The sequence below is a fragment of the Pelmatolapia mariae genome, linkage group LG16_19 (genome assembly GCF_036321145.2).
Source record: "Pelmatolapia mariae isolate MD_Pm_ZW linkage group LG16_19, Pm_UMD_F_2, whole genome shotgun sequence".
Classification (NCBI taxonomy): domain Eukaryota; kingdom Metazoa; phylum Chordata; class Actinopteri; order Cichliformes; family Cichlidae; genus Pelmatolapia; species Pelmatolapia mariae.
The window spans coordinates 28,192,787-28,217,897 of NC_086241.1; the positions used below are offsets into that span (position 1 = coordinate 28,192,787).

The following is a 25,111-nucleotide window of genomic DNA, read 5'->3' on the forward strand; positions in this document are numbered from 1 at the left end:
CTGCCACTGGTTTGCAGCTCCAAGCTAAGAGCCTTCCACGCAGCTGCAGTAGCACTGGTTTGTGTGTGGTAGCCTTTTGTTGCTTTTCAACATTGGAGACACTTTATTTTATAGTTATGCTGAGGATTCTTTTTGTTACTGTTCAGAGCCTTCGTGTTTTATCTCCTATTTATATTTCTGATCTTTTCACCTCATGTTCTTCACCAAGACTGCTGTGGTCAGGCAACCAAACGCTGTTAATAGTTTCACAGCCGAGGCTCAAGAGAAAGGTGGATGGTGACTGTTTTATTTCCAACAGCTGAAACTAGGTCAGTGCCACAGAGGTGGGAAAAAGCTTTTTAAAACCTATCTATACTTACTGGAGTATCTTTTTACTCTTTTGCTTTTTTTCCTGTAACTTCTTCATTTTGGTTTCTAGTTTTTGACATTTCTGAACGATCATTTTACTGGAGTTTATGATACAGCATTTTCATGTGTCCTTGCACAGCACCTTGGACCTACATGGTCTTGATAGTTGATCTTAAACTTTGCCTTTGCAGTTTAAGTCAATCAGTGAGTTTGTAAGACGCAAAGTCCAAAAGAGATGTAAAATTATTTTTTACTGGTTATTCATTTTTAGCATACAGATTTTCTTCATACATGTATTACAGCCTTCAAATGTCAAATGAACTAGTTGATCAGAATTTACAACCATGACCAAGGAATCATTTTTCTTATTTAGGATTGACTTGCTTCAATACAGACAGTAAACAGTAGGAATGATCAGGATGAACAGGATCAGAAATGAGTGTATCAGAGTGACTGTGTAGGTTCTCAGTCATCCAGGTTGTGGTAGTCTCTAGAGCTTGGAAAAAAAACTACTTTAGGTTTGCGAAGATGTTTCAGCTTACACCCAAGAGGCTTGTTCAGTTCTAAAAACAAATGGTAGAGAGGCCCAGATATTTAAACCCTAGCGGGGGTTTGGACAAGGTGTGATAAAAGGCACGGGTCATTACCATCACCAGGGATTCAAGGTGGCTGGTGGTGGTTGAGCTCACCTAAGGGAAAGGTTTGAGAGGGGAGGTTGAAGCACTCAGGAAGGGACCTCAAGACTGCACTGTAGGTGGCTAATAGTTTGTATAGTTAAGCCACCACCTCTGTTCATTGAGGGTCCTTCACAGTGGACAATGGACTTCCCTTTTATTAAACCATCTGTGTTTTTGGTCCAAAATGTGAATATTGGCATCCTTAAATCAGTGAACTGTGTCGTTTAGGTGCAGATGTACAGCTTGTTTGTTGAAGTTGGAAGTTGACGTTGTCCCATAGAAGACAACAGAAAAGAGTGTTTATGGAGTGGAGTGGAGTTTGGTTTCTCCAGTGTAAAGGTATGAGCACTCCTCACTGCACTGCCTAGCATACGCTATGCTGCTTTGCTTGTGTTTGGAAATTTTGTTCCTGGGATGAACTAGTTTTTGTTTAAGGGTGTGGTTGGTTCTGAAGTGAACTGGGATATCATTCACCATCATCATTTCTTTGATAAACCTGCTACGTAAGGGATGGCAATGTTGTTCCCTTTGTCATTCTGTTTCTCCCTGGGTGGTGTCTGACCTTCTTTCCAGTGCACCTTTAGTGATTTGATGAAGGCCCAGTTGGGAAAAGCACATGTTAAAGAGCTTTCTTTACTTGTGTGTTCCTTTTTTAAATTTTTCCTTTAAGGGAACATTCTCTGTCTGGTGTTGTAGAGTCCTGATGATCCCAAGTTTGTGTTCCAGAGGGCGGTGGGAGTCAAGGAGTAGGTACTGGTCCCTGTATGTGTGGGTTTCTGGTAAACTTCAAGGAGGATACCAAATAAAATAGGCTACAGTTCCTGGACTGTGCTGTGCTCACTGAGGAGGTTGGAAGCCTCAACACTGAAGTTTACCGGAAGTCGAACTACATCTGGCATAAAACTAACATCATACCAACAGTAAAACATGGTGGTGGTAGTGTAATGGTCTGGCTCTGCTTTACTGCTTCAGGAACTGAATGACTTGCCATAAATAAGGAACCATGAATTCTGCTCTCTACCAGAAAATCCTGAATGAAAATATCCAGCTAGTTTGTGCACTGAAGTTCAAACCCACTTGGGTTATGCAGCAGGACAATGATCACACCTTTAAGTCCACTTCTGAATGGGTCGAAAAGGAAAAACAAAATTATGGTTTTGGACTGGCCTGGCCAAAGTCAGTACTTAGAGATCTGATTGAGATGATTTGACATGACCTTAATTATCAAGCCATTCAAAAACCCTCCAGTGTGTATGAAATAAATTATTCTGCAAAGAAGAGTCGGCCCACATCACATTCCACAGTGATGTGAAAGACTCCTTGCCAGCTATTGCAAAAACTTGACTCCACTTCTTGCTGCCAAGGTTACACAACAAGTTATTAAGTTTAGGGTTGTTCACACAGGGCCAGATAGGATTGGATAACTTTTCCCTTTAATAAATTCAATGATCATTTCATATCTACTCAGGTTATCTTAGTCTACTATTAAAAATTATCTTGGGTTAGGCCAGTGTTTTCTTAAATATTTTCTCACTCAGCATTCAAGTACATGTTAGAGTAACAAAAGCCGGGCTTTTTACAGTGTCCCTGTTGCCGGTCACATAACACTTTGTCACTGATCTCATGTTGCTGCAACCTCTTTATATGACAATTGTTATCAATTTGAAAGCCATATGGTTCTCATATTGCTCCATTAGCAGTGTGTTTGTGAACTTAGACTTCAGTGGCTCAGTAGAAAACAGGCTTTAATGGCTTTTACCAACTCCACTTCTTTTCACTGGGAGCTGGTTAGGCTCCATTTAGAACCCTGTAAGTATATTACTGTCATGACTGTGGCCTAACCTCCTTGTCTATAATCAGGTTACACAGTGTTCAACTTGAAAGACCTGCAGTCTCAATGGATTACACACTGGTGTGCTTGCAAACATACACACACATGCAAACTAAAGTGTGTGCATTTTTCTGAAATTTAAAGAGAGCGAAACCGAAGCTTGCAGGTTCAATAAATGTAGAAGGAATACATCTGTGCTTTGAGGTTGTTCAGACTGGAGGACTTTTCTTCCGTCGTAACTTGCTCTGGAGATAAGATTCTGTGTTCCCACTGAATTATTGACACCGCACTCGCTTTAACATAACAAGATGTATTATTCACATCTTGACACACAAGGATCCTCCAACAGTATGCATTCTTAAAAAAAAGTCCTCCCCAGACTTTGTTTCAGGTGACCTTCAGTATACAGTGTGTGCACGAGTGTGTGCATGTCCTGACAATGATGGAAGCTAGTGCTGCTCTCATGCAGCCCACAGATAAAGTGTCTCTAAGAGAAGGATGTCAGGTGCTGTCACAACACTGGATTTAAGGTGACTTGATGCTGTGGTAGGTTATGAGCATCTCCATACTGAACCTGAGTTTCTCTTTTTTTCTTCTTGTCTTCAAACACTGTGTATCATTTTCCCAGATTGCGAAATGAGAGGATGACTGCACCACTGACACCAATTCTGGTCTCTAAAAAAAAACTTTTACAAAGGATTCAGCTACAAAGGTAAATAAACAGTTGGTACCATATGGCAATCTGCAAAAGGAACATAATGAACTGATCCCAAATATATCTGACCTATTTCTTTATTGCATTATTTGCATTTGCACAGAAGCTCAAGTAAAATTTGCATCAGAATGCAAACAAAACTAAACAACAGTTTGTATCTGCTTAATCTCCTGTCCAGGGAGGTTGAGGAGATACTTTCAATCTTCAGCTAGGCCTACATTTGTGGGGTAATCGATGAGAGAAAAGGGTTTGTTTGTTTGTTTGGCAAACACGCACGTGCAAAGTTTAGATGAGAACTGCAAACCAAAATGTTAGGGTATCAGTCCATGATCTGAAGCTTAGAGGTTGGGTGATACAACAAATTGCATGTCCTGTACTTGAACAGGACAGATGCAAATTGTTTCTTTGTAATAAGAAGAGTGACTATATCCATTGACCAGCTGGAGGTCAGATTTTCTGCATTTTTCTCTTTGACTCAGGGAAATACAAGTTTAGTACTGTAAAGACTGACCCGACACACTGGTATGTTGTTCATGTTTGAGGAGTGTTTATTGGAATATCACACATGTGTCGTTTATATGATTCGGCACCCGGTCCACCAGCTTTCCAGCTGATCTCCAGCACACACTCCTACTCTCTGGGCTCCGGCTTCGCTATATATCAGGGACATACCCCTTGGGCTCACTGCACTACCCCTCCCCTACAGCTGAGCCAGGGAGCACGCCTCTGCTGCAATTATATTACAAATAACTGAATCTTTATTTTAACAGTCATGGAAAATGTCCTGTTTCTTATTCAAGTTCAGGTGGTGGGAGCAGCAGTAGGATGCCCAACCACCTCCTCCAACTCATCTGGGGGAATACCAAAGTGTTTCCAAGCAAACCAAGAAATATCCCTCCAGCGTGTCCTGTGTCTGCCCCGAGGCTCTCTCCTGGTAAAACATAATGAACACCACAGTTTGGAGGCATCCTAATCACTCCTAACCACCTCAGCTGGCTCCTTTCAATATGGAGGAGTGGTTGTACTATGAGCCCCTTCTGAATTATCAAGCTCATTGTATCATTGTGTATCATGTAAAATGATTTCAATGATACCATGAAATGATATGTAGCATATGGCCACAAAAAACCTACATATTGACACCTAATGTTATGTAAAATACATGATATGTTAACTTATTCTGTTTGTTAAAATTGCAATCACTCCTTCTCAATGACTTGGATGCTGAAAACCTGATTCAGGCTCTGAACTTAGAGCTGAACTTTGAATCTCTCTATCGCTCAGGGTTAGATTAACTGGCAAAGCGTGAGAACATAAAAGGGACAAAAGGTAAGAGATTAAATATGAGAAAAGATGTCTCTCAGCTGTGAGACAATATTGTACCGTGGTCACTGAGTCTCTCAATTACAAGGTACATTACTTGAGAGCTCAATGATGGGTGAAGGAGGTTTATGAGGTCTGGCACAAGTCCTTCTCAATGTGCTTCAGAGGACTGGTGAGTATCCTGCCTTTTACTGTCATTGTTCTAACTTGGTGTGAGTACGCTCAAGTTCTTTTAGATTGGGTCCACTGAAAGTACAGAGGCTGAGAAGGAGAGGAATCAATAATGATGACAGGTTTTGAAGCACTTTAACCCAAAGCTGCCCTCATCTAATGTGTGTGTGCATGTGTCCTTACCTGCAGTGTCCTAACATTTCCGGCCATGACTTCTCTTCCTGAGCGTTAGGATGAACATCAGGGGATCGTTTCCAAGTTGCTGTTAACCGACTGATCACTGTGTTTAATTAAGCAGTGTCACTGCTGACATCGCTGATGTAACTTCCTGTGAAGTGGCTTTTAGTGGAACAGATCCCCATTCATCAAACTTTCATAGAAAGAGAGTCAGTCTAAAAGCGCTTTAGACATTTTCCAATGATAATGCAGTATTTATCAGCTCTCTGGGGCTGCGGTAAAGACGGCTTGTGAAAATGCTGATTATGAATGATTTGTAGGAATAAAGTGTGGAAAACTTGATGTCAGACGCAGAGGATCAGGAGTGTTAGTTCTGGAAGACCAGGGCAAAATAAATAACTCTCTGCTGCGACCTAGTGGTGGGAAGAGGTATTTCTATGAGGTATTTACAAAGTCAGTGAGGGCAAGGTTAAAGTTTCTAAGAGGCTTTGTGCAAACTAAGTCTTTATTTCTATTCTTATAGGAATAAATCATATTCCACAGTGTAGTGGTTAACACATTCACCTTGAATGAGAACAGCTCGAGTTTGAGACCAAGGGGAAACAACCAACCTCAGGGGATCATAAGCTAATCGACCTCCAGTACCTTTGGAATTATAATCTGTAGCTTTATTTTATTCCAAAAAAGGAAATACCCTAAAAAAAAAAAGGCAAAAAATTGGATTAAAAAAAAGAGGTGGATGTGATCCTTACCATACCCCTATACGTAAACAGGACACCAGGTAACAGATTAAGACAAAGAATTTGGCATAAACTTAGCTTAATGTTTTCTAAAATGACTTACAAAGATTAAATGTTAATAATGAAGGAACGTGGCGCAGACCTGGCCCTCACTATGAACATTAAGGTTCACACAGATTACCAAGTATTATGCTTTCAGGCCACATTTTAGACAGTTTTCATCTGGAAGGTGCCACAATCCTTTACAACAATATTTGGGCCATACTTACTATTTCAAATGTGGGCCACAGTAGACTCACAACCTAATTAACCAGTGCACAGTAGTGGGCTACATTTGCTGTGTTAGACTAGGGCCACTTTGGGGTCCCATCCAGATTACTCAAAGCTTACTGAGCCACAGCTTTTCTAAAAGTGGCCACATGTGTTTTATGATAAACTGTCTACCTTTGATAAATTAAATATAGGCCACTTATTGATGTGGCGTATATTTGTCTGTTGCACCAGGTCCATATTAACCATTTACCATACGGGCCACTTTAGGGCACAACCAGACCACACTATCCCAAAAGCACCACATTTTCGCCAAAAACAGCCCATCGCTGCTTGAATGCATGCATTCTGTCCAGACCAGAAGGTTGTTGCTGAATCATTGCCATCCACTGCCCACCCTCCCCTGTTATCAGCCTTTGCCTTTACAATCTGCTGCACTGACCACAAAACAAAAAAGTGACCTAAGAAGCAGTAGCCCTCTAAATTAAATAATGCAGATGTATTATCTGCAAAACAACATATTCATTCTTTATATGATTCTATATGTAATTTTCAAAAAATAGATGAAGCAGGATTTGAGAAGTGACAAAAAAAAACTCTTTATTAGATGTAAACAAATAATAAAAAAAAAAAAGTAATAATAATACAGCACCAGGACAAGTCACCTGCTAATACATCCAGATGAATGTGTAAGTCAGAGTCTGATGGAAACACTTCCAGATCTCAGTGTGTGACAGCTTCTCTGTCATTCTGCAGATATTGGCCCACAAGTAGAAAAATTAGTTGTAAATTTCATTTTTACAACTTCATATTGAGCACATGCTATGTAAAAATCATCATGTTCCTTCCACTCAAGTGGAACATGCATGTTGCATTCTGAATACAGAAAAAGTGGCTCATTATAAGGCTCAGAAGAAAAAGAAGCCTGTATTCTAAGCAGCGGCTGTCTGCGCCTTCATGGTCACAGTGCTTTCCAGATAAAGGCTTGAAGCTTGCAGGAGTTGAATTCCTAAAGACACTTGAGGAAAAAACCTTTTGTGTGAATATTTTAATGAGTTTCTTCGTTGTTCCGGTAGCACTAACAGCCATTGGATGTAAAATTGTTCACATGCACACAGGACAGGACAGATGCTGTGGCTTGCAAAAATAATCAGATGTTTGCATTTGGAACAGCAGAGGAATTTACACTTTGGATTGTTTCCATGCAACGGCCTTTCCTGACCTTGTGGATTAGCTTACAAATTAATCATTCAATCAAATGTTGTCGAACAAACATATTTTTGCAGTACTTGGCACTACATTATACATATAATGATTTCCTTGTAGCTACACATAATTTTTTATTATTATTTTTTAACAAAAATGTATTTATCTACCTGATTTAATACTTAGAAATAAAACTTGAGTAGGCTGTAATATGTAAATTTGTAGGAGATAGTTATGAATTATTAGTAATGCTATGAGTAATCACCTGTTTTGTGACTATTACATACAAATAATCCAGTAAATGGCACAATTATGACTAAGTTGTTACTAATGAAGACACAGTAGGTATTGTTATAATACACAACTAACTGGAACTCAAGTAATTACTCAATGTTTTTATGACAAATATTCCTGTTATTCAAAATTGATCTTCAAGCTAGCTTTTCTTCTGATTGGCTACCCCTCGTAAAGAGCAGGTTTGAACAGCATGGGGGCGGGGCTGCTGTGCTCGCAGCCAGAGCCACATCCATAGGAGTATCTGCTGTCACTGACATCATGCAGAAACCAGAGTAATAAAAAACCCTGAAGCTTTAGCTTTGGCTCACATGATCAGTTGCTCAAACGTTGATCTCATTATTTAACATAAGTGTCCATATTTGTAACAGCACTGTAAGGAGATGCATAAAAGCATTTCTTGACACATAGACTGTTGTTCCACTACCTTATACCTCATAACAGTTACAATAATAGTTACATTATTTCAGAACTGAAAGAACAAAGGAACTATAAAGAAAAATCCATCAAAATTTTATATTTTGTAAAAATAGCATTACAGTCATTTTTTGCTGTCTACACAGGCAAGGTGCCATGTAGGGAGTGGTGGTGTGCCATGGCTATATTTAAGAAACTATATTTAGGATTTCTTCCTCTGACTGTATTGTATAAAAAGACATAAAATATTCCACAATCTGTTGATTCTGGCTGTTTTTTTTTTTACTGACCATTAAAATCATGAATCAAAAATTTATTTTAGCACCTCAGAACTTCTGAGCAGCTTAAAAGGTTAAAAACTTGTAAACTGTCAGCTGTTGCTCCGCTTCCTTTCAGCAAGGCTTTAAACACATTTCTGTGCTGCTGTGATCAATGCTTCTTCTTTCTCCTTTCTCCTCCAGCGTAAGCATGATAAGCTGACACATAAAGGCACTTTTACAATGAGGACTACACGTCCCGCTTTGGTGTCTGTGTCCCTTGTTAGTCTCTAACAGCTGGCTGGATACTGTATCACATTAAGCCCGACATGCAGTGACTCTGATGTCCTGCCTCACTCGGTTACTTTCACTTCCCTTGTCTGACCTTTTCAAGTTGGTCCAAGGTTTACGCCGACAACCTCAAGGTTACTTCCCCGCAGCTCTAACCTTTCCATTTCTGGCATCTTTTTATGAAACCGCATCGTCCTGACAGGTCCCGGCTCTGCGTCGCCTCAGAGCTCCACAGTTCGCAGGTGGCTGCGAGGGGAAACGGCAGCCAGCACGCTCTGGGGCAAACACTCCGACTGCTCCGTAGTGCTGCCACAGCAAGACCAGTGAGGCTTCCCGGGATGTCCTTTATGACCATGACCGCAGCCTTTAAATCCTCCTGCAGTCAGACGGACATGTAGGAAGACAGACATTCGATGGCAGATGAAATGATGAGAGACAAAATACAAAAGACTGATTTAAGCTCGGCCAACATTTTTCCTCATTCGTTGCTTACAAGCTCCCTTAGACAGAGATTTTGGTGGTGAATTATAGCAGGTGTGGATAGAATGATTACATCTGTACCTTAATTATCGCCAGCCCAAATGAAAATTTGTTTTTCCAGTTTATCAGTCTGTAATAGATCTACGTTTACCTACATTTACCACAGTAGCTTTGAACATCTTTCAGAGTGTAAGTAAATGCAGAGAGAAACAATGTTTTCCATAGTGACGGGAAACATTTCAGTAACAGCAACTGTCTCTATTTAACTCAAATTACACACAAAAGACGTGTGATGCTAAGGAACTATATTTCAAACATCTGCCACTTTTATGAATCAAATAACCTGAAATATAACAGAACACGGAGAGTGTAAGGAAAGCTGATTTAGCTTAAAAACACAAAGTGCACAGATGATGGTGCCGAGATCCTGTGAAAATCTTAACTTCATTTTCTTCTTCTTCAGTGTTCCCTGAAGTTTGTTCACTGTACACCTGCTCCTTCAGACAGGACATATGAAAGTTATCTTCTGCGTACCTGGCATGGTTCCTGGGCAGCCACAGCGAGCCTCTTTGGCTCCTCCGCTGGAGCAGAAGGAGCAGCAGTGAAACGTCCCTCTGTGACGCCTGAACTTCCTCTTCACATTCAGAACAAATGGAGAACCCTGCAGAGACAGACAGCACAGAGGCAGTCAACCAGTGTCGGTTGGCACAAGAGCCGTTACAGGGATTCTTCTTGCTTAAGGACAACGTTGTGCATAATAACTTGATTTGTCAGGAGGATGTAGAGAGCCCTGAAGTGACGAGCTGTGCACTGCTAGCAAGGCCACGGCTCCGTCTAGCAGTCAGCTTATTATTTCAATAATTCATATCTCAACTGTGAAATGCAGCCACTGTTGTCAAACTGTTTCGACTGCGGTTATATTTTTGTTTCGACATGTAAATATTATATAAGGAGGAAACTAATTAGACTCTGCAGGTGCCTGGCTGCGAATGGTGTGGCGTACAGGTGACCGACTCCAGCCTGAGGACGCCACCTTGTCCTGGTCATGGTTTCCTAGACGAGACAGGGGCTTGTCCTCTGTTTTTCTTGCTTTGCGGTTATTTTGTGTGTGGGGTAATTTTTTCTTTAGATATTTTGGGGGCAGATTTACTTACTATGGCTATTTTTTGTGACATTCAAATGCTCTGTAGTGCTTGTAAAGCAGAGCTGAAGGCCCCTCTGTGTGCAGAGTTGGTGGACAAAGGCATCCGACCTTCACAGAAGGAAGCTGCAAGGCGGCCTGAGGAGGTCACAGCAGAATAAGGGTTGTCCACGAGGCCGAACCAGGGGCGGATTCGAAGGTTGTGGAGGTTGCTGGCATCCTTGCTGCTGGTGTCTGTGTGGAACCTGTGTCAGGTATATCTAGTGAACATCTTTGGGTAATCCCTTTATATAAAGGAGGTGATGGCCTGCATCTCTGTATCAGAGCTTTTGAGTTGGAGATAGACCTGCCAAGTTTGGACATCTCTAAATATCTAAAATCGCTCACGCCATTTCATAAACTGAAGTTGATTGTCATTTCAATGTTTTCAAGTGTACAGCAACTGCACTGTGTTGGCTAAAGCAGTTTTAGCCTCTTTTGTTATAGTGTAAACTTGTAGGCAAACCCCAGGAAGTGAAAGTGTGTACCCGTGTGTCAACTGAAGATGGCCTTAATTATGAAACTGTGAAAAAAACTGTGGCTGCTTGAGTCTTGGGTAAGTTTGGTGTCCCTATCTCATTTTGTGTCCCGGCCCCTTAGACGGGGCGTAAGAGAAACAAACTGAATTCAAACTTACAGTCTCGACACTTTAGTTTAAAATACCTTGACATGTTGGGCTTTGACACAAACCCACACAGAGTACGCTCCTGGCTGCTGCGGTGTGTATGACACACTGTAGGACCCGTCACTGTTGTCAGTCACAGTTGTCTCCACTTTACTGATGGAAAAGAAAAAAACATTTTATTAATAATATAAAATATCACTTTAAAACTGCAACTGATAGCACATAGATGTAACCTGCTCTTCCTGATGCATCTGTTTTCGTGTTCAAAACATCAGTGCTGAATTCTGAATCTGCTCATTCTGAGAGCATGGATGACCTGTCCGAGCTTTGAGTCATACTCTAATGTATATCAGCCTCTCAGTCTGAAGGTTAACTTATTTCAGACATCCAAAACACCAGTGATCACACACACGTGCTGACTTTAGGTAATAACTCAAAGACATTCATGCATGCAGACGGCTGTGCTGGCAGATACTAAACAGATACTAGCCTTCCTGATATTGCTGCCCTTGTTTTCAAAGTTACACACTGTTTGATCGTGAATGTGAATAAAAATGATTCATGTGATGTTACGGAGGTCAATAAGAGTACGCCTCTTTCAACCCAAGTAACATAAATAGCACAGCACTCAGGCCTAGAGTACTCTGTTGACCTGTTCTGAGCAGCCGGGGGTGTCACACGGACAAAAAAAAAAAAAAATCTTCAACAGTCTTGACACTGAAGCTGCTGTGTGCTGCTGGCAGCGGCATCTCCGTACTGAGAGTTTTAAAACCTCACATCACTTCAGTCACATGATCAGTTTTTTTTTTAAAATTAGGTCCTTGCTCCGGGACACTTCAGCAGTTAAGTTTCAAAAAACTTTTTTCTCTTAACTAAATGTGTCTTCTGTATGATTTGCTGAGTCAGAAAAGCTCAGGGAGTTAAAATGCTGACCAGGCACGCCACACGCTGTCCCCCCACTCACCAGTTTTTCTTCTCTGTGTGAACGACGCTCACGAGGACGTGCTCTCCACCTCGCGCCAACTGTTCTCCAGCTGAGTCTCGGCACACCAGGGTGAAGTGGCCCAGCTGGCCGTCCGTGCCTTCCTGCAGGCCTGTGACCAACACAGGGTTAAAGGTTAGAATCCTGAAGACTGCGCTGAGTAACAAAAAAAACCTACCGCTTGACTAAAAGTGCACCACGGTTCAACACAAGGCTGAGTCCTGAGGTTGCTGAAAAAGCATGGCCGTCCCAAACTGCCACAAAGTTGCCTGCGTCATTATCATTTACCTTAATTACAGCTCAGAGATGTAGCCCATTAGCGAAAAGAGCACCAGGACAAAAGTACGCAGTCATAAGTTGATGTAGGGATCTTCCATAAACTGTATATAAAAGATTACCACTGTAACATAACACACTGGTTTTGGACTCAGCATTCTGAAGCCTGTTCACTGTTGTTACTGCTGGAATTTATGTGTATATATATTTCTATATTTTTAGACCTAAAAGTTATCGTATTTAGAGGAAAGAATGGTGCTCTAAGTTATCAGCTAAGGCTGTACGTCACAGCGGTCATATTTTTATAGATTTCTACTAAGAATCACCACAAGCACAATGCAGAGGTCAGGTTTAGGGGCTCACTGCTGGCTCAGCCACACTAGAATAAAAACAGAATGGCAGTCTGGTTGTGACTAGGAAACAGGGCTGTGCGATATGACCGAAATTTCATATCCCGATATAAGACATTTATCGTCCTGACAATGATATATATCACAAAAATTTTACATTTTCTGTAAATTCTGTTAATCCTGGGCAACTCGACTCGCGTGAAGTGTTTTCAGCTGGGCGTCGTGTACCTGGAGTCGTGTTACATAAGTTGAAATGGCCACAATTTTCTTTGTGAGTATTTATTACACTTGACAGCTCTTTCTAGCTTCTCGTCTGTAAACACTCTTACAAACTATTTCATGTGATTCAGTTTATTTTGAAAAATCTCAACAGGATCTTCAGTTTTATTGTGAAAGGTTTATGTAGAAAATAAACAAGCGGACAGCAGAGCCAAACAATGGTTTTACCGTCGTTGTTGCTAATGGCAACGCATAAAAAGAGTTGCTTGTCTGTCCGTAGTGTGGTTATATTAAATATAAGAGAAAGATAGAACTTTAAGAAATTCTACACAGTGACCATCAAAATGATGAAAAAATATTGCCGTAAACAGTTTATTTTGTGACACCATGAAACAAACGATAGTGTAATATGAAACGATAGACGTTTTTATATCGTCATCCGATATATATCGTTATATAGAACAGCCCTTCTAGGAAAGGTGGTTAATGGTGATGTCATTTAATTGTTTTTTTTTTATTCAGTGACCAACTACAAATTGATAAAGCAGATGACTTGTGATCACAAGCTGGCTACCTGGTGGGAGGCAACAATGCTCTGCAGTAACTGCTGTCGAATTTAGAATGGCAGACAGACTGACACCACTCTGTGATCAAACAGTCAGTCTGGGCTGATGAGCACAACTTGTCTGCATCTCTTTGCACTAGCGGACTCAACTGGTTCTATTCTGGTTTCAGTCCTATATAAAAGCAAGGACGCCGAGCACCATAGTCACATTTATCATTTTGCCACTGAAGTGCTGTCCTGAAGCAATTACGTCACTATTTGTCAAGGAAATGTACGAGCTTCTGAGTGGACTCTAAATGTAAGTTAATGTGAATTCTGTTTAATGCAAATTTCTCTTTATGTTCACAGGAACAGGTTTGCAACAGGTGGGAAAAGATTTGTGATTTATTACAGTTGATTGCCATTTGATCCCAGATAGATTGCATGTAGTTGACAAATAGACCCCATTCAATCAAAACCTGACAGAGAGTAGACTCTGACTCTCTCTTCTTGCCATTTTATTGCCATCTTGATGGACCACTGCTGCTTTGAAGACGGCAGCTGATGGTGAGCTGCCTTTGAAATGGTTGCTTTGAAGTGCAAAGCAATATATTTAGCTGCGCTTCAGTCTCCAACTACTGTTTTCCCTAGTGTGACTGTAGCATGAAGCCTAGGAGGCAATATTCGAGCTACAGCGCCTGTGTCAGCACACCTGCCAATGGCCCAAACTATCCCGGTATCCAAATGAATGAACTATAAAGAAAATCACCAACCATACAATTTCTATGAGGGTTTAAACAACCTATCAGACTGTAAACATGCTTTTTCATGCTGGTACATTGGAACATTTTAACCTGGGAGTTTGGAGGCATGGTGTTTATCGGTTTATTTATGATATGTAAAGTTTAAATACATGGATACAACCTCTTCATATGCAGAGATTTCACAAATGGCAAAAGCACACAGACACACAAACACCCAGAAAAGATGTTTCAAGGTAGAGAAAAGTTGGTAACAGTACAAAGAAGGACGGAAAAACCTACAAAGAATAAATGAGGCACTTTATCATTCAGACACACTACGACATTGAGACACCTGGACATTTGTCTTGTGCCTCTACAGGTTTCAGTCACACAGATGCACGATCACAATCTCAATACAGCCCTCTGCTGAGCGCTTACGCAGCTCAGTGTCCAGATGAACGAACTGCATGTGGAGGGGGACTTCAGGTGCAGCTGGACTTCAGCATTGTCGAGTTTCTCAAACACCTCTGCGTCATTATTTAGCATTTCATCAACTTGTTCCGCTGTCTCATTCAAGATATTCATCAGCTGTTTCTGTCGTGTTACAGCGCGCATCACCTGTGTTCACTCCAATGATTAATGCCGCTTTGCGCCTGCTCGTCAGAGTCCATTAGCAGTTTGATAACAAATGATCCCACGCTGTGTTTTCATTTGTTATTATTCAGTGTTTTCCAGCAGCTGCAGGGAGAGCTGTTTGGATGCTAATGGAACTAACTCCAGCGGCTCCTTCACTGATGATGAATGGGAGTACTGGTTAAGGGGACGAACTGTCGTTAATAACGGTGCAGCTCTATTGCGTTACGGGACTCCTGCTGAAGTTGAAAGGCGCTGATTTTAAATTTCTGCTATATATGCGCCATACCAAGAAGACACGTGTGCTCTCTAAACTTGATGCTCTGACACAACATTTAGATTCTTCTAATTTCACTCGCAGAAAGCTGCTCGAGGTGGACCCAAGGTGAATCTGACTAACACGACAGGGTTGTGTGTGAGTGATCTCATGGTTACTTTTCATGTTTCAGGCAATTGTCATCTGTATTGTGTACAGATGACTTTTGCAATTATGCCTAATCTCAAACTGGAATTATTCATCATTTGGATCATGATGATCACACGCATGTTTACGTGCCCCCTCTGGCACTTGGGCCCGTACGCTAAGCGTGTGCAGCAGTGGGGCTGAAGTTGACGACCAAAAGTACATTTATTAACAAGATTTCTCAGTTGAGACGCTTTAAGCAAAATGGACAGGCATTCAGCAGACTCCATTTCTCAAATATTGATGTGATGCTTTTCCACATTTTAAATATTTGTGTTATTATGTTGGTCAGGAAAACCCAATTACTTAAAGACTTCAATGGACACCTTTTAAATTGTTTTAACCAACGAAAATGACAAAGAGAATTCATGAATACACACACAGTGTCAGGGTTTTTCCTGGCTCAAACTGGGCCTTTGGGGGTGAATACACAATGGGAGCATGACTGGTCTGCATATACAGCAAATATACAGTTTTCATAAGACTCTATGCAAAAAGTAAGAACACTGCATGATTCATTAGCTTCTGTCTGACTGCAAGGTCAAGGAAGCTCAGATCATCACCCCTCCACCATCGTGCAGTTCCAGAAGACTTGTGGTCTTTTCTGATGAAACTTTGCAAACCTTCCAATAAAGTCATACTTGTTTACTCTTTTTCTAATTGTACTTTTATGAATTTTGACATGTTAGCTGAGGCCTGAGATGTAGCACTTGGGTTTTTTTTCAATTTCTCCAAGCAATGCACGAACATCCTGGGAAAACTGGGAACTGTCTTGAATGTTTTCACTGCAAAATGATTGACTTTGAACTGTTTGGAAATACATTTATAACCCTTCCCAGAAGTACCCAGCACTTCAGACTAGTAAATTGCCCAAACCTCTGCTTTTCTTCCTGATGATCAGTGCATTAGATTAGCAGCCCCTGGTTAGTATGGACCTTCTTTATTCCTATGGAAACAGTAAGAGTATACTTAGCTTTTCACATTACTGTAAGAGTCTGTGCTACCTTACTGATTCCTTGGTGAAAGGTGAAAACCTCTTCTGGGGCGCCAGAGTTTTTATCTGCATGCAATATATTTAAATGTCTTTACGTTAGATTTTCGCAGTTATTTTTTTAAATAACATCTTCCCATTTTAACCTAAACACTGCATTTCAGTGGAGCCTAAGTTATATATAGCTTAGCTAATATGAGCTGATACTGGCCTATTACAGATTTTTATCATCATCAACATATAATTATTTCTGATGTGCACCAATATTAAAAGATTCAATGCAAATAAAATAAATAGGGAGTGCTGAGAGGGTTGTTTCATCCAACCTTTCAGCACTCTCTTCAGCACATATAAAGTGGCATCGGCGCTGAGCGGACAGAGGGGTAAGTTAAGTGCGTCTTGACAGTAAATTGATTGAACATACGGTTGCATTATCTGCGAATCTCTGTTCGTCTTCTTGCTAAGCTGAGTACTAGCAGCTGTCACCACTAAAGACACAGCTCTTCTCACCCACAATTCACCTGTGCTGCTCGGTCTTGCGGTCCATTTCAACACTTCAAATCTTCTTTTCGCACAAAGAGGGGATAATCGTTGGTAAGCCTCTGTGATGTCCACTTTCCTATACTCAAGACTGAAATCTGAACCCCTAAATTGAGAGTGTCACACTGTGTTAAACTGATTGCAGTCAATTTGGGAAGAATAAACAACTTAAAGCTGGAAAAAGCTGGTTTATCTGATGCATTGATCCTCAATCTGGAGAAAAAAAAAGTAGAAGCCTTAGCAACCAAAGTCAGCCCAAAGTAAAGCTGGATAAAGGAAGAGGTCGCTGCAGGGACCAGAGAGCTGTGTACGGCTCTAAATCTAATGCAGTGCACACGACTTTAATACAGACTCAAGCAAGCCCCCACACAAACGGACTGCCTGACATCACATGGCGGACTGATTCTTTGGCAAACATTGGCAGCGGCTCTTGGATACCAACGAGATTCAACAAAGAAGTCCAAATTTGCTTTGGTTTCCCATTTATCACAAGTAAACACTGCTTTAATCCGAGCTCTGGGACAGAGAGAGAAACGCTGCTACAAATCTCCTGCTTGCTGCGTCTGCATGTGTGTGGTGGAAGGATGGGAACTGTGGCAGTACCTGGGTGCTTTTTTGAGTAATGAATAAGGGCTGCAGTTTGCATAATCAACTGATGCGCAAATGATTATTTCTACAATAACAAACGAGGTGATTTAGATCACACAGACTGTGACAAGAAGAACCTTTGGGCATATTTCTGTCTCCTCACATGAGTTTTCTGATTAACTGTTAACTTACTAAGGACAGAAGTAGAAGCAACCATTTAAACAAAAGGAAAAGCAAGCAAACCTTCCTCGTGTGCATGCTTCTCCTCTATTATAAAACATTTTAACACAAAAGGAAAGTCGTAAATATTCTGTCGCTCAAAAGCTGTCCTGTACTCTTGCTGATCCCCGTTCCTCCAACACTGCATGTGTCCCTGTTATGTTTGTGCACTGCCTGCAGGCCTCTTCAGTCACCTAAACATTCCTTCATTCCAGAAGGAATTTCTGCCTTTAAGCCAAAGTCCCCAGAGACAAAACAACAGTCTTTATGTGCTGCATGAGTCTGTACTGTCGTCTCTGCCTCACACTAACCTTTGGTCTCTAAACTAACTGATGTGGCTAGAAAAACAAGAGTTCTGAGTTTAAATGAAATTGCTTTTGTCACTGTTACACACTCTTTTAAAATATTACTCAATTCATGTGACTCTCAGCTTCAGGTCATCTGGTTCCTTGAATATAAAAACAGAAATACCTAAAGCTGTTTGCTTTAGGTATTTCTGTTGCTAAAAGCTAACTCGACTCTTTTACAAATGACTGAAAATCAGATCTGATGAAGCGGTGAATCTAAATGAGAGATTATTGGTTCAAATGGTCGTCACTATGTACAGAGGAGGTCGGAGGAAAGCTAAAACAGGGTGTGCTTACAGGTTTATGACTGCATTTCAGCCAGTGGCTTTTGGAAACTTGTGGAAATGAATGGAATTATGAACACCGAAAAGTATCATCACATTTCTGATCCCCAATGCAGTACAATTGGGAAAGCATCTGATTGGCAACAGTGTCATTGTTTAGCAATGACACAAACAGTGCAAATTAGGTATGCATAACTGCATAGAAAAACATATGATGCATCACTATCAGTCATGGATGGGGCTCCCCAGAGCCTGAGCCTCAACGTCACTGAATTTCAAGCTTGTGAGAATTGCACAAACTCTATTTTTGCCTTACATACTGTATTTTCAGGGGTATTTGTATGTGTTTCAATAAATCACTGTACCTATTTCCTATTTTCCTAGCAAAACCTAAATGTAGGATGACCCAAGACCTGTACATAACATACTTACAATAAAAAACAATGGTCATAATGATGATGTATTTGGGTAAGAGGGCGGGCCAGGAGATAGTCTGGTTAGCATGGTGTTTGTAATTTACTGAGACATTATGTGGGATCTGTCCACCTAAAACATGCTTTAATCATATTTACTGTCTTTTTAAAAAAAACTGAATACGGAATGATGCGACATGTCACCCAACTATGACTCAAAGCAGCCTAGTAAGGCACAAATTTGAGCTTTAACACAGTTAAAGTGGGTGACTTACATAAAAATTCACCTGCGTGGTTGTCATGAAGTAAAAAAAAATTGCCACAGAGACCAAAACAAGTTTTTGTGGCATGCTGTCAACATGTTTACTTCTGCTCTAAAGATGGGCATTTTAACATGGAGGTCTATGGAAAGTGACTCATTTTTGGAGCCATCCTCAAGTGGCAATTTGAGGAACTGCACTTTTCTGGCACTTCTGTGTATGCTGCATCTTTGAGTCTTGAAAGTTGCTGATATGGTTTAGGGCAGGGGTGTCAAACATCTGACCCATGATACAATTATATCTGGCCTGCAAGATTCATATGTATATATGTATATTAATGACCTGTCAGTATGTGGGAGCCGAATATTCAGCCCTACTGAGAATCTATGCAGGCAGGGGTCAGACTTTATTTTGATGGGGACACCATGCGGCCAATAATATGCAGACAGACAAGGATCATACCATTATGTGAAATAACGAAGCGGGGCAGATGTTTTGAACACAGCAAGTGGTACAGGCCAGGTACACAGGGTGTCGAAAAAAGTGAAGAAATGAGTGCAAATGTAAAATAAGCAACATCTGGCTGCATTTCAGTGATATCGGAGACCTCAAAGCTCAGTGAAGAATTTATAAAATTAGGAGGGGCTAAAGCGATATTGGCTTTAATTTGTGGAGGAGAAAAGGTGTCAAACTTGTCCATAGCACAGACCAACAATTGGTTTTATCGGCGGTAAAAACACTTAAAAAAATATAATATGTACACATGACCCTGAAAATAGTTTGCCGTGATTTATTTAAGAGTGTTATTGTAGTAAGTATGGATTCAGTAACCTTCTGTACACATGGTTGAAACTGTCTTTTACCTTCCCCTTCAATGGTGCACCTGCTGACATCCACCGTCTTAGAGTTGATTACCCCAACCACAGGGTAGCCCTCCACCTCTCCTGCGGGTTCCCTGGGCATGAAGGATATACTGCTGCCATCGTCAGGGGCAACGGTTGCTGGGTGGGGGTCATAACCCCTCTCTGCCAGGCTGGTGAGTCTTCTCAAGGTCACTCCTTTGGCACTGAGGATCTCAGCATCAGACCCGCAACTCAGGAGTCGCTCTGCGAACTCCACACCGCCTCGGATGTCCAGCAGAGCCTGCTGAAGCTGCAGCCCCTGTAAGTGGAGGTGGTTCCTGATGAACAGAGAAGTTAGACAAGCAGAAGTTGAAAGCATTTCCTCACTATATTCTTGGTAGACCCTCTGTGGTTTTTGGTATCTGTGGCACGGCAGTGAATAATTACTGTATTACAACATTCAAGAAATGAATGGATTGCTTATGCTTGTTTAATTCTGGTTCATTTTTGTGTGATTAAAAGGTTATGATCATTTTAAAACATAACACACAGAATTAGCTCTGTTTCAGGAGATTTCAAACGCGCTGGGGTGGCGGTAAGTCAACAGCTTCACAAAATGAGAAACACTTTTAAGTCCAGTGAAGACAACATCCACTTAGAATCAGCTAAAAAGAGCATTTGGACATTAGACAATAAGACAACAGCATCGATATCAAACACACTGCCAGTGAAACTGCAGCCGCTCAGCTTATTGACTTTTTATATATACTGGCACAAAAATGTGTTAAAATGGATCGACGAACACTTAGCAGAAGATTTCCTGGGTTTTATTTTCTGGGTCTGACTTTATAATCTAAACACTGATGATGTTGTAATTGTAAAAACAAAACAAAACTGTAATAACCTGTTAATCTTAACCACAACTTTGGCGACTCTATATCATAATCAGTAACTACTCGGTAAACGATTCAGTCCTGGGGTGGTTCATTCATCTTTAGGTAGTGCGAGGAAATTGATTCATGAACAGCACTGTGTCCTGCTGTGGCAATAAGCTCCTGTCTCCGCTTGAGAAATAGCTTTGGGAAAGGTAATGATATGCTAATTAGCCATCTATGCATTTTGCTTTCTCAACTAGCCATGTGGCGCTACGGTGGTTAAAGCACAGTATTCTGATGAGAACTGAATTTTCTAAAAACTATGAGGTAAAGAATGCCATTGGAAAAACATCAAAATTTCATGTTTTATTCATAATCTAATGTAATGTGGGAAACCCAGGATCTAGAGAATCGTCAAATCCCCGCTAAGTTTAAGCTGGTCAGTATGCATGTTTTCATACCTCCGTTGGACTCGGAGCTCCTCCAGACGCCGCAGCAGAGACAGGCAGTGGGCCTCCACTGCGCTGGCGTAACCTCGTGCGAATGCCCTCACCTCATTGGCTGTGGCCTCAACTCGTGCCTGCAAAGTCTCCTGAGATGCTTCCACCTGTGCCAGTGGAAAGTAATATTAAAGTTCTAAAAACAGATACCGGGCATGTAAAATAATAAGCTTAACAAACTGTGCCAGAACAGGTTTTCAGAACAAGTATGTGGCTTTTTTTCTCCTCTGAGGTGACAGCAGGGGTGCCCTTTGTTTAACTGTGAGCTATCCAAATTTCATGCAACTTGTTGTAAACATGAAGCGCAGGCAACGACAGAAGGTATTGGGACACTGGCTCAAAAGTCTGAATATCTTCCCAATAAAATGGCAGTCTTCACCTTCTGCAGTGACTCCTCCAGTCGCTCGAGTCGGGGTCGAAGGTGCACGTTAACCAGCTCTCTGATGCGGTCCCCATGGCGATCGATGACATCACGTGTGGGGCAGCAGCAATGGTCGCGGTGCAGCGTGGCGGCACACTCCAGGCAGACGGGTAGGTCGCAGGGCTGACAGAAAAGACGCAGCTCCTGTCCCGGGTGCAGGGTGCAGAGGACAGGCCGGACCAGACGACCACAAGCCTTCAGCTCCTCCAGAGCCTGAATGGAGTGAGATGCTGTTCGCTTCTGCCGTCTGAGGACACACAGACATATGAGCACATCTTTAAGTCAGAACACAGATCTGGATTTCCCAGGATGTCTGCTACTGTCTGTGCAGACAGTGTTAGTGTGTTAGTGCAGAGAACGGCTCAGAATCCAACCTGAAGACATACGTAAACAAGATCAGTTAGTGATGAAGAAGAACAGAGTAAAATACAATTTAAACCTCAGTCTCTTCAAAGCAGAATACATATTTTTTAAAAAACCCTCAAATTTCCACTGTAACTGACTGCAGTGCACTAGAGTAGCACAAAACAGCCTTTAATAAGTCACGCCTAACCATTAGTGTTGTGCCACTGTTAGGACAAACACAAAAGACAAACAAACAAATAAACAAAACATCCAGTTGAATAAAAGTATCTGAGAAAACCACCATCAGTTCCTAATATATACAAAGTTTATGGTCTCAGCCAGTAACTCCAGGGGCCTGTCTCGATATGAGTACTTGTGCGTACTTGCGTTCTTGTTAACTTGTGATACGTCATCAGTCGGAGACCAAGTACTGTTCCAATTCAAAGTACGCATCCAGCCGAGAACGCGAAAAATTTCCGGATGTGTTCTCGCTCTGCCTGTTTTATCGAGCATGCATCGGTGGTGACTTGTGTGTACTTGGTAAAGCTAAATATCCCAGAATGCATTTAGTCCAAACCCAAATGCAGCAATGGCAGAGGAGTGCAGCTAAAAACTTAATATTACTCTTTCTGGGTCACAAAATAAAAGTTATTTTCAAGCGAGAATGTAGCTGTGTAAGCTTCAAATATCTGCTCGATTTATCAAGATATCAAATATTTCCAAACGTGATCCGATTTCGGAGACGTCTGTTACCCACCAGCTCCATAGCAGACCGGGAGGTTGAGGATCACAAGAGCTGGCGAGAACAGCGGACTCCTGGCACATCGTTTTCAACCCCCCCGCGGTCTTTCGCTACTCAGGTTAAACATGATATATAAGTCTCTTAGATAACTTCAAAATGTTAATGTTTGGTTTATTTCAGCATTTTATTTGTTCCTGAGTACATCGGTTTGGCTGAGATATATTTCAATTCAGGAGGAAACATTTTCACCGGGAAGAAAAACAGCATGTTAATACGTGGAGATTCTGAAGGCTGCTTCAAAATGATCAGATTATATTTTAAATATTTATTCAGTTCTCTTCAAAACCCCAGCAGCTGTCTATTGTAATTTTTGAGTGTACACTAAAATAAAAATAAAAGCCCTCTAACATCTCACCTGTTTGTTTTTATTAAGGCATACATGTACATGACTTTTATTAATAGAGATTTCGCTACTGAGGTTAAACATGATATATAAGTCACTTAGATCACTTCTAATTGTTAGTGTTTGGTTTATTTCAGTGTTTTATTTGTTCCTGGGTAAATCGGTTTGGCTGAGATTTAACTTAAGCTTCATAACATATTAATCACAGTTAAATTAAGAGGGGACGGCAGTAAAAACTCCTGACCTGAGACATCATCAAGTACGCTGGTGTTCCAATTGTACAAATCGCGTGTCCGTGCTCGCGTTCTTGGCAAGTCTGTACTGCCGTGCGCTCTCGGCAAACCCAGACTTGCGTACTTGAGAATTGAGAAAGGGCCCAGGTCTTAATGAATAAAACATGCTGCATAATTTGCAAATTTTTGTCACCAAACAGCAGAGTGTGCTTTTTGACCTCTCAGGGCCACCGTAGCCTAAGATGCACAGCCTGACACTTTTAAAAGGAGATCTCAAAAAGGAATGGATGACGTTGTTGCAATAGCCATCTTCCATTTACAGTCTGTGGAACAGACTCAAACCAAAACCAAACAGATTATCAAGCAGTAGAAATAATAGATTAATTTTTTTAAACACGGTAAAAACCTAATTTAATACATTAGACAGCAAAAAACAAACAAACAAAAAACAGTATGTGCGATGTACGAAGGGATAAAGAAAACTGAGCTAAGGCATAATAGCAACACAGAATTAAAAACTAGCCTCGGAGCTAACTGTACCTATGCGCTTGGCAGCAGAACTCGCACAGGTTGACGGAGCACACCTCGCAGCGGCTCCCAGCACCTCCTTCTCCGCACAGGTCGCATCCCAGCGGGCCGTCCGTTTCCAGGGTCTCCACGAATACTTCGTCGAGCGCTAAGTGGTCGGTGCTCAGCCCGACGGGCCCGGACGGAGGGAGGTCTACCTCTGAGTCACAGTCAGGGCAGAGCACCGTGATAGTGACGGCGGGTCGGTCTGCCTCCAGCGCTTCGTCCCGCTTACCGCCCTCCGGAACATCCCGTTGGATACGTGAAGACGCCGAAAACGGCTCCAGCTGAGCGATGCAGTCAGAGCAGAACGTGTGCAGACACGGCAGGATTTTAGGGTCCCGGTACAGGCGCTTACACACCTTACACACCGCTCTGGGATTCAACAACACGTCGCTCTGCTCGCGTCCAGAGCTCTGTGCTCCCTGCTCCGACGTTTCTTTCTGCTCAGACTGCGACATTGTTCAGTTTGGGTGATTTCTGGAGCAAGAATGAAGGAAAAAAAACCCCCCCAGCGAGTTCGAAAAAGTTGTCAGAGCTGAAGGAAACTTCTGTATAATCCCCTTTCTGCATAATAAATCACATGTTTTCTGCACTGCGGCAAGAAAGTATCTTAATCCACCCCATCCATTAACTAAAAGGCCATTCGAAAGCTCCACTTTTGATCATGAGAAGTTTACTGCTCCATGGGACATATGACACCTCTCTCATTGGCAGACCAATAGGAAACCTGTCCCGGGCTATCCGGGGTGGTCCAAAACTTTACAGAAGTCTTCAGCACAGTGTGGGACTTTGACTGCCCCCATCTACCGGCGGGACGGTGGAAGATATATCCACTCACTGCCTGCATTTAAACCAGCGGTCCCCCGGGCCACGGACCGGTACCGGTCCGCGAGTCGTTTGGTACCGGGCCGCGAGAGTTGATGCTCGGGTGTGAAATTTACGGTTTTCAGGTTTTTTATCGTTAACTCGGTTTCCCTGGGTCTTTTCCCGAGTTGTAGTTGTGCGACCAGAGAACGTTAAGGGGCAGAGAGGAGGACGTTACTCTTAACCTCCTAGGACCTGCCGTCCACATATGTGGACATCACATTTTGGGTTATTTAGACCAAAATACTCAATTTTGCTCTACAAGGGCCTGATATCCACTTACGAGGACATTTTACTGCTACTGTTCTATCAAAATTTTAAACGAATATCCTCATATGTGGCTCTTATTTTTCTTAAAAACAAAAATAAGGTAAAAAAAAAAAAATCTGGTCATTCTTTGTTTTTACATTCATCGGGCCCCAATATGCCCAAATATCAAAGAGAAATTAAAAATGCATCCTG

General features: G+C 41.7%; 1 protein-coding gene across 1 annotated transcript; it reads right to left on the reverse strand.

Moving 5' to 3' along the window:
- Nucleotides 1-7,769: 7,769 nt before the first annotated feature.
- Nucleotides 7,770-24,455, reverse strand: trim45 (tripartite motif containing 45). Its single transcript, XM_063498712.1, has 8 exons — nucleotides 23,756-24,455; nucleotides 21,451-21,739; nucleotides 21,033-21,178; nucleotides 19,718-20,034; nucleotides 11,967-12,096; nucleotides 11,041-11,155; nucleotides 9,732-9,858; nucleotides 7,770-9,093 (listed from the first exon to the last, which is right to left on the reverse strand). The coding sequence occupies exons 1-8, from the start codon at nucleotides 24,241-24,243 to the stop codon at nucleotides 8,939-8,941; spliced, it is 1,767 nt and encodes a 588-aa protein (XP_063354782.1). The 5' UTR covers nucleotides 24,244-24,455; the 3' UTR covers nucleotides 7,770-8,938.
- Between the last annotated feature and the right edge of the window lie 656 nt (nucleotides 24,456-25,111).

Bases quoted from the DNA above. Each gene is read 5' to 3' on its own strand.
- trim45 (XM_063498712.1), bottom strand. From the start codon at position 24,243: ATGTCGCAGTCTGAGCAGAAAGAAACGTCGGAGCAGGGAGCACAGAGC. The intron at 21,740-23,755 runs GTACAGTTAGCT...GTGTGTCCTCAG, and splicing joins TTCTGCTGCCAAGCGCATAG to ACGGCAGAAGCGAACAGCAT. The intron at 20,035-21,032 runs GTATGAAAACAT...TCTGTTCATCAG, and splicing joins GAGCTCCGAGTCCAACGGAG to GAACCACCTCCACTTACAGG.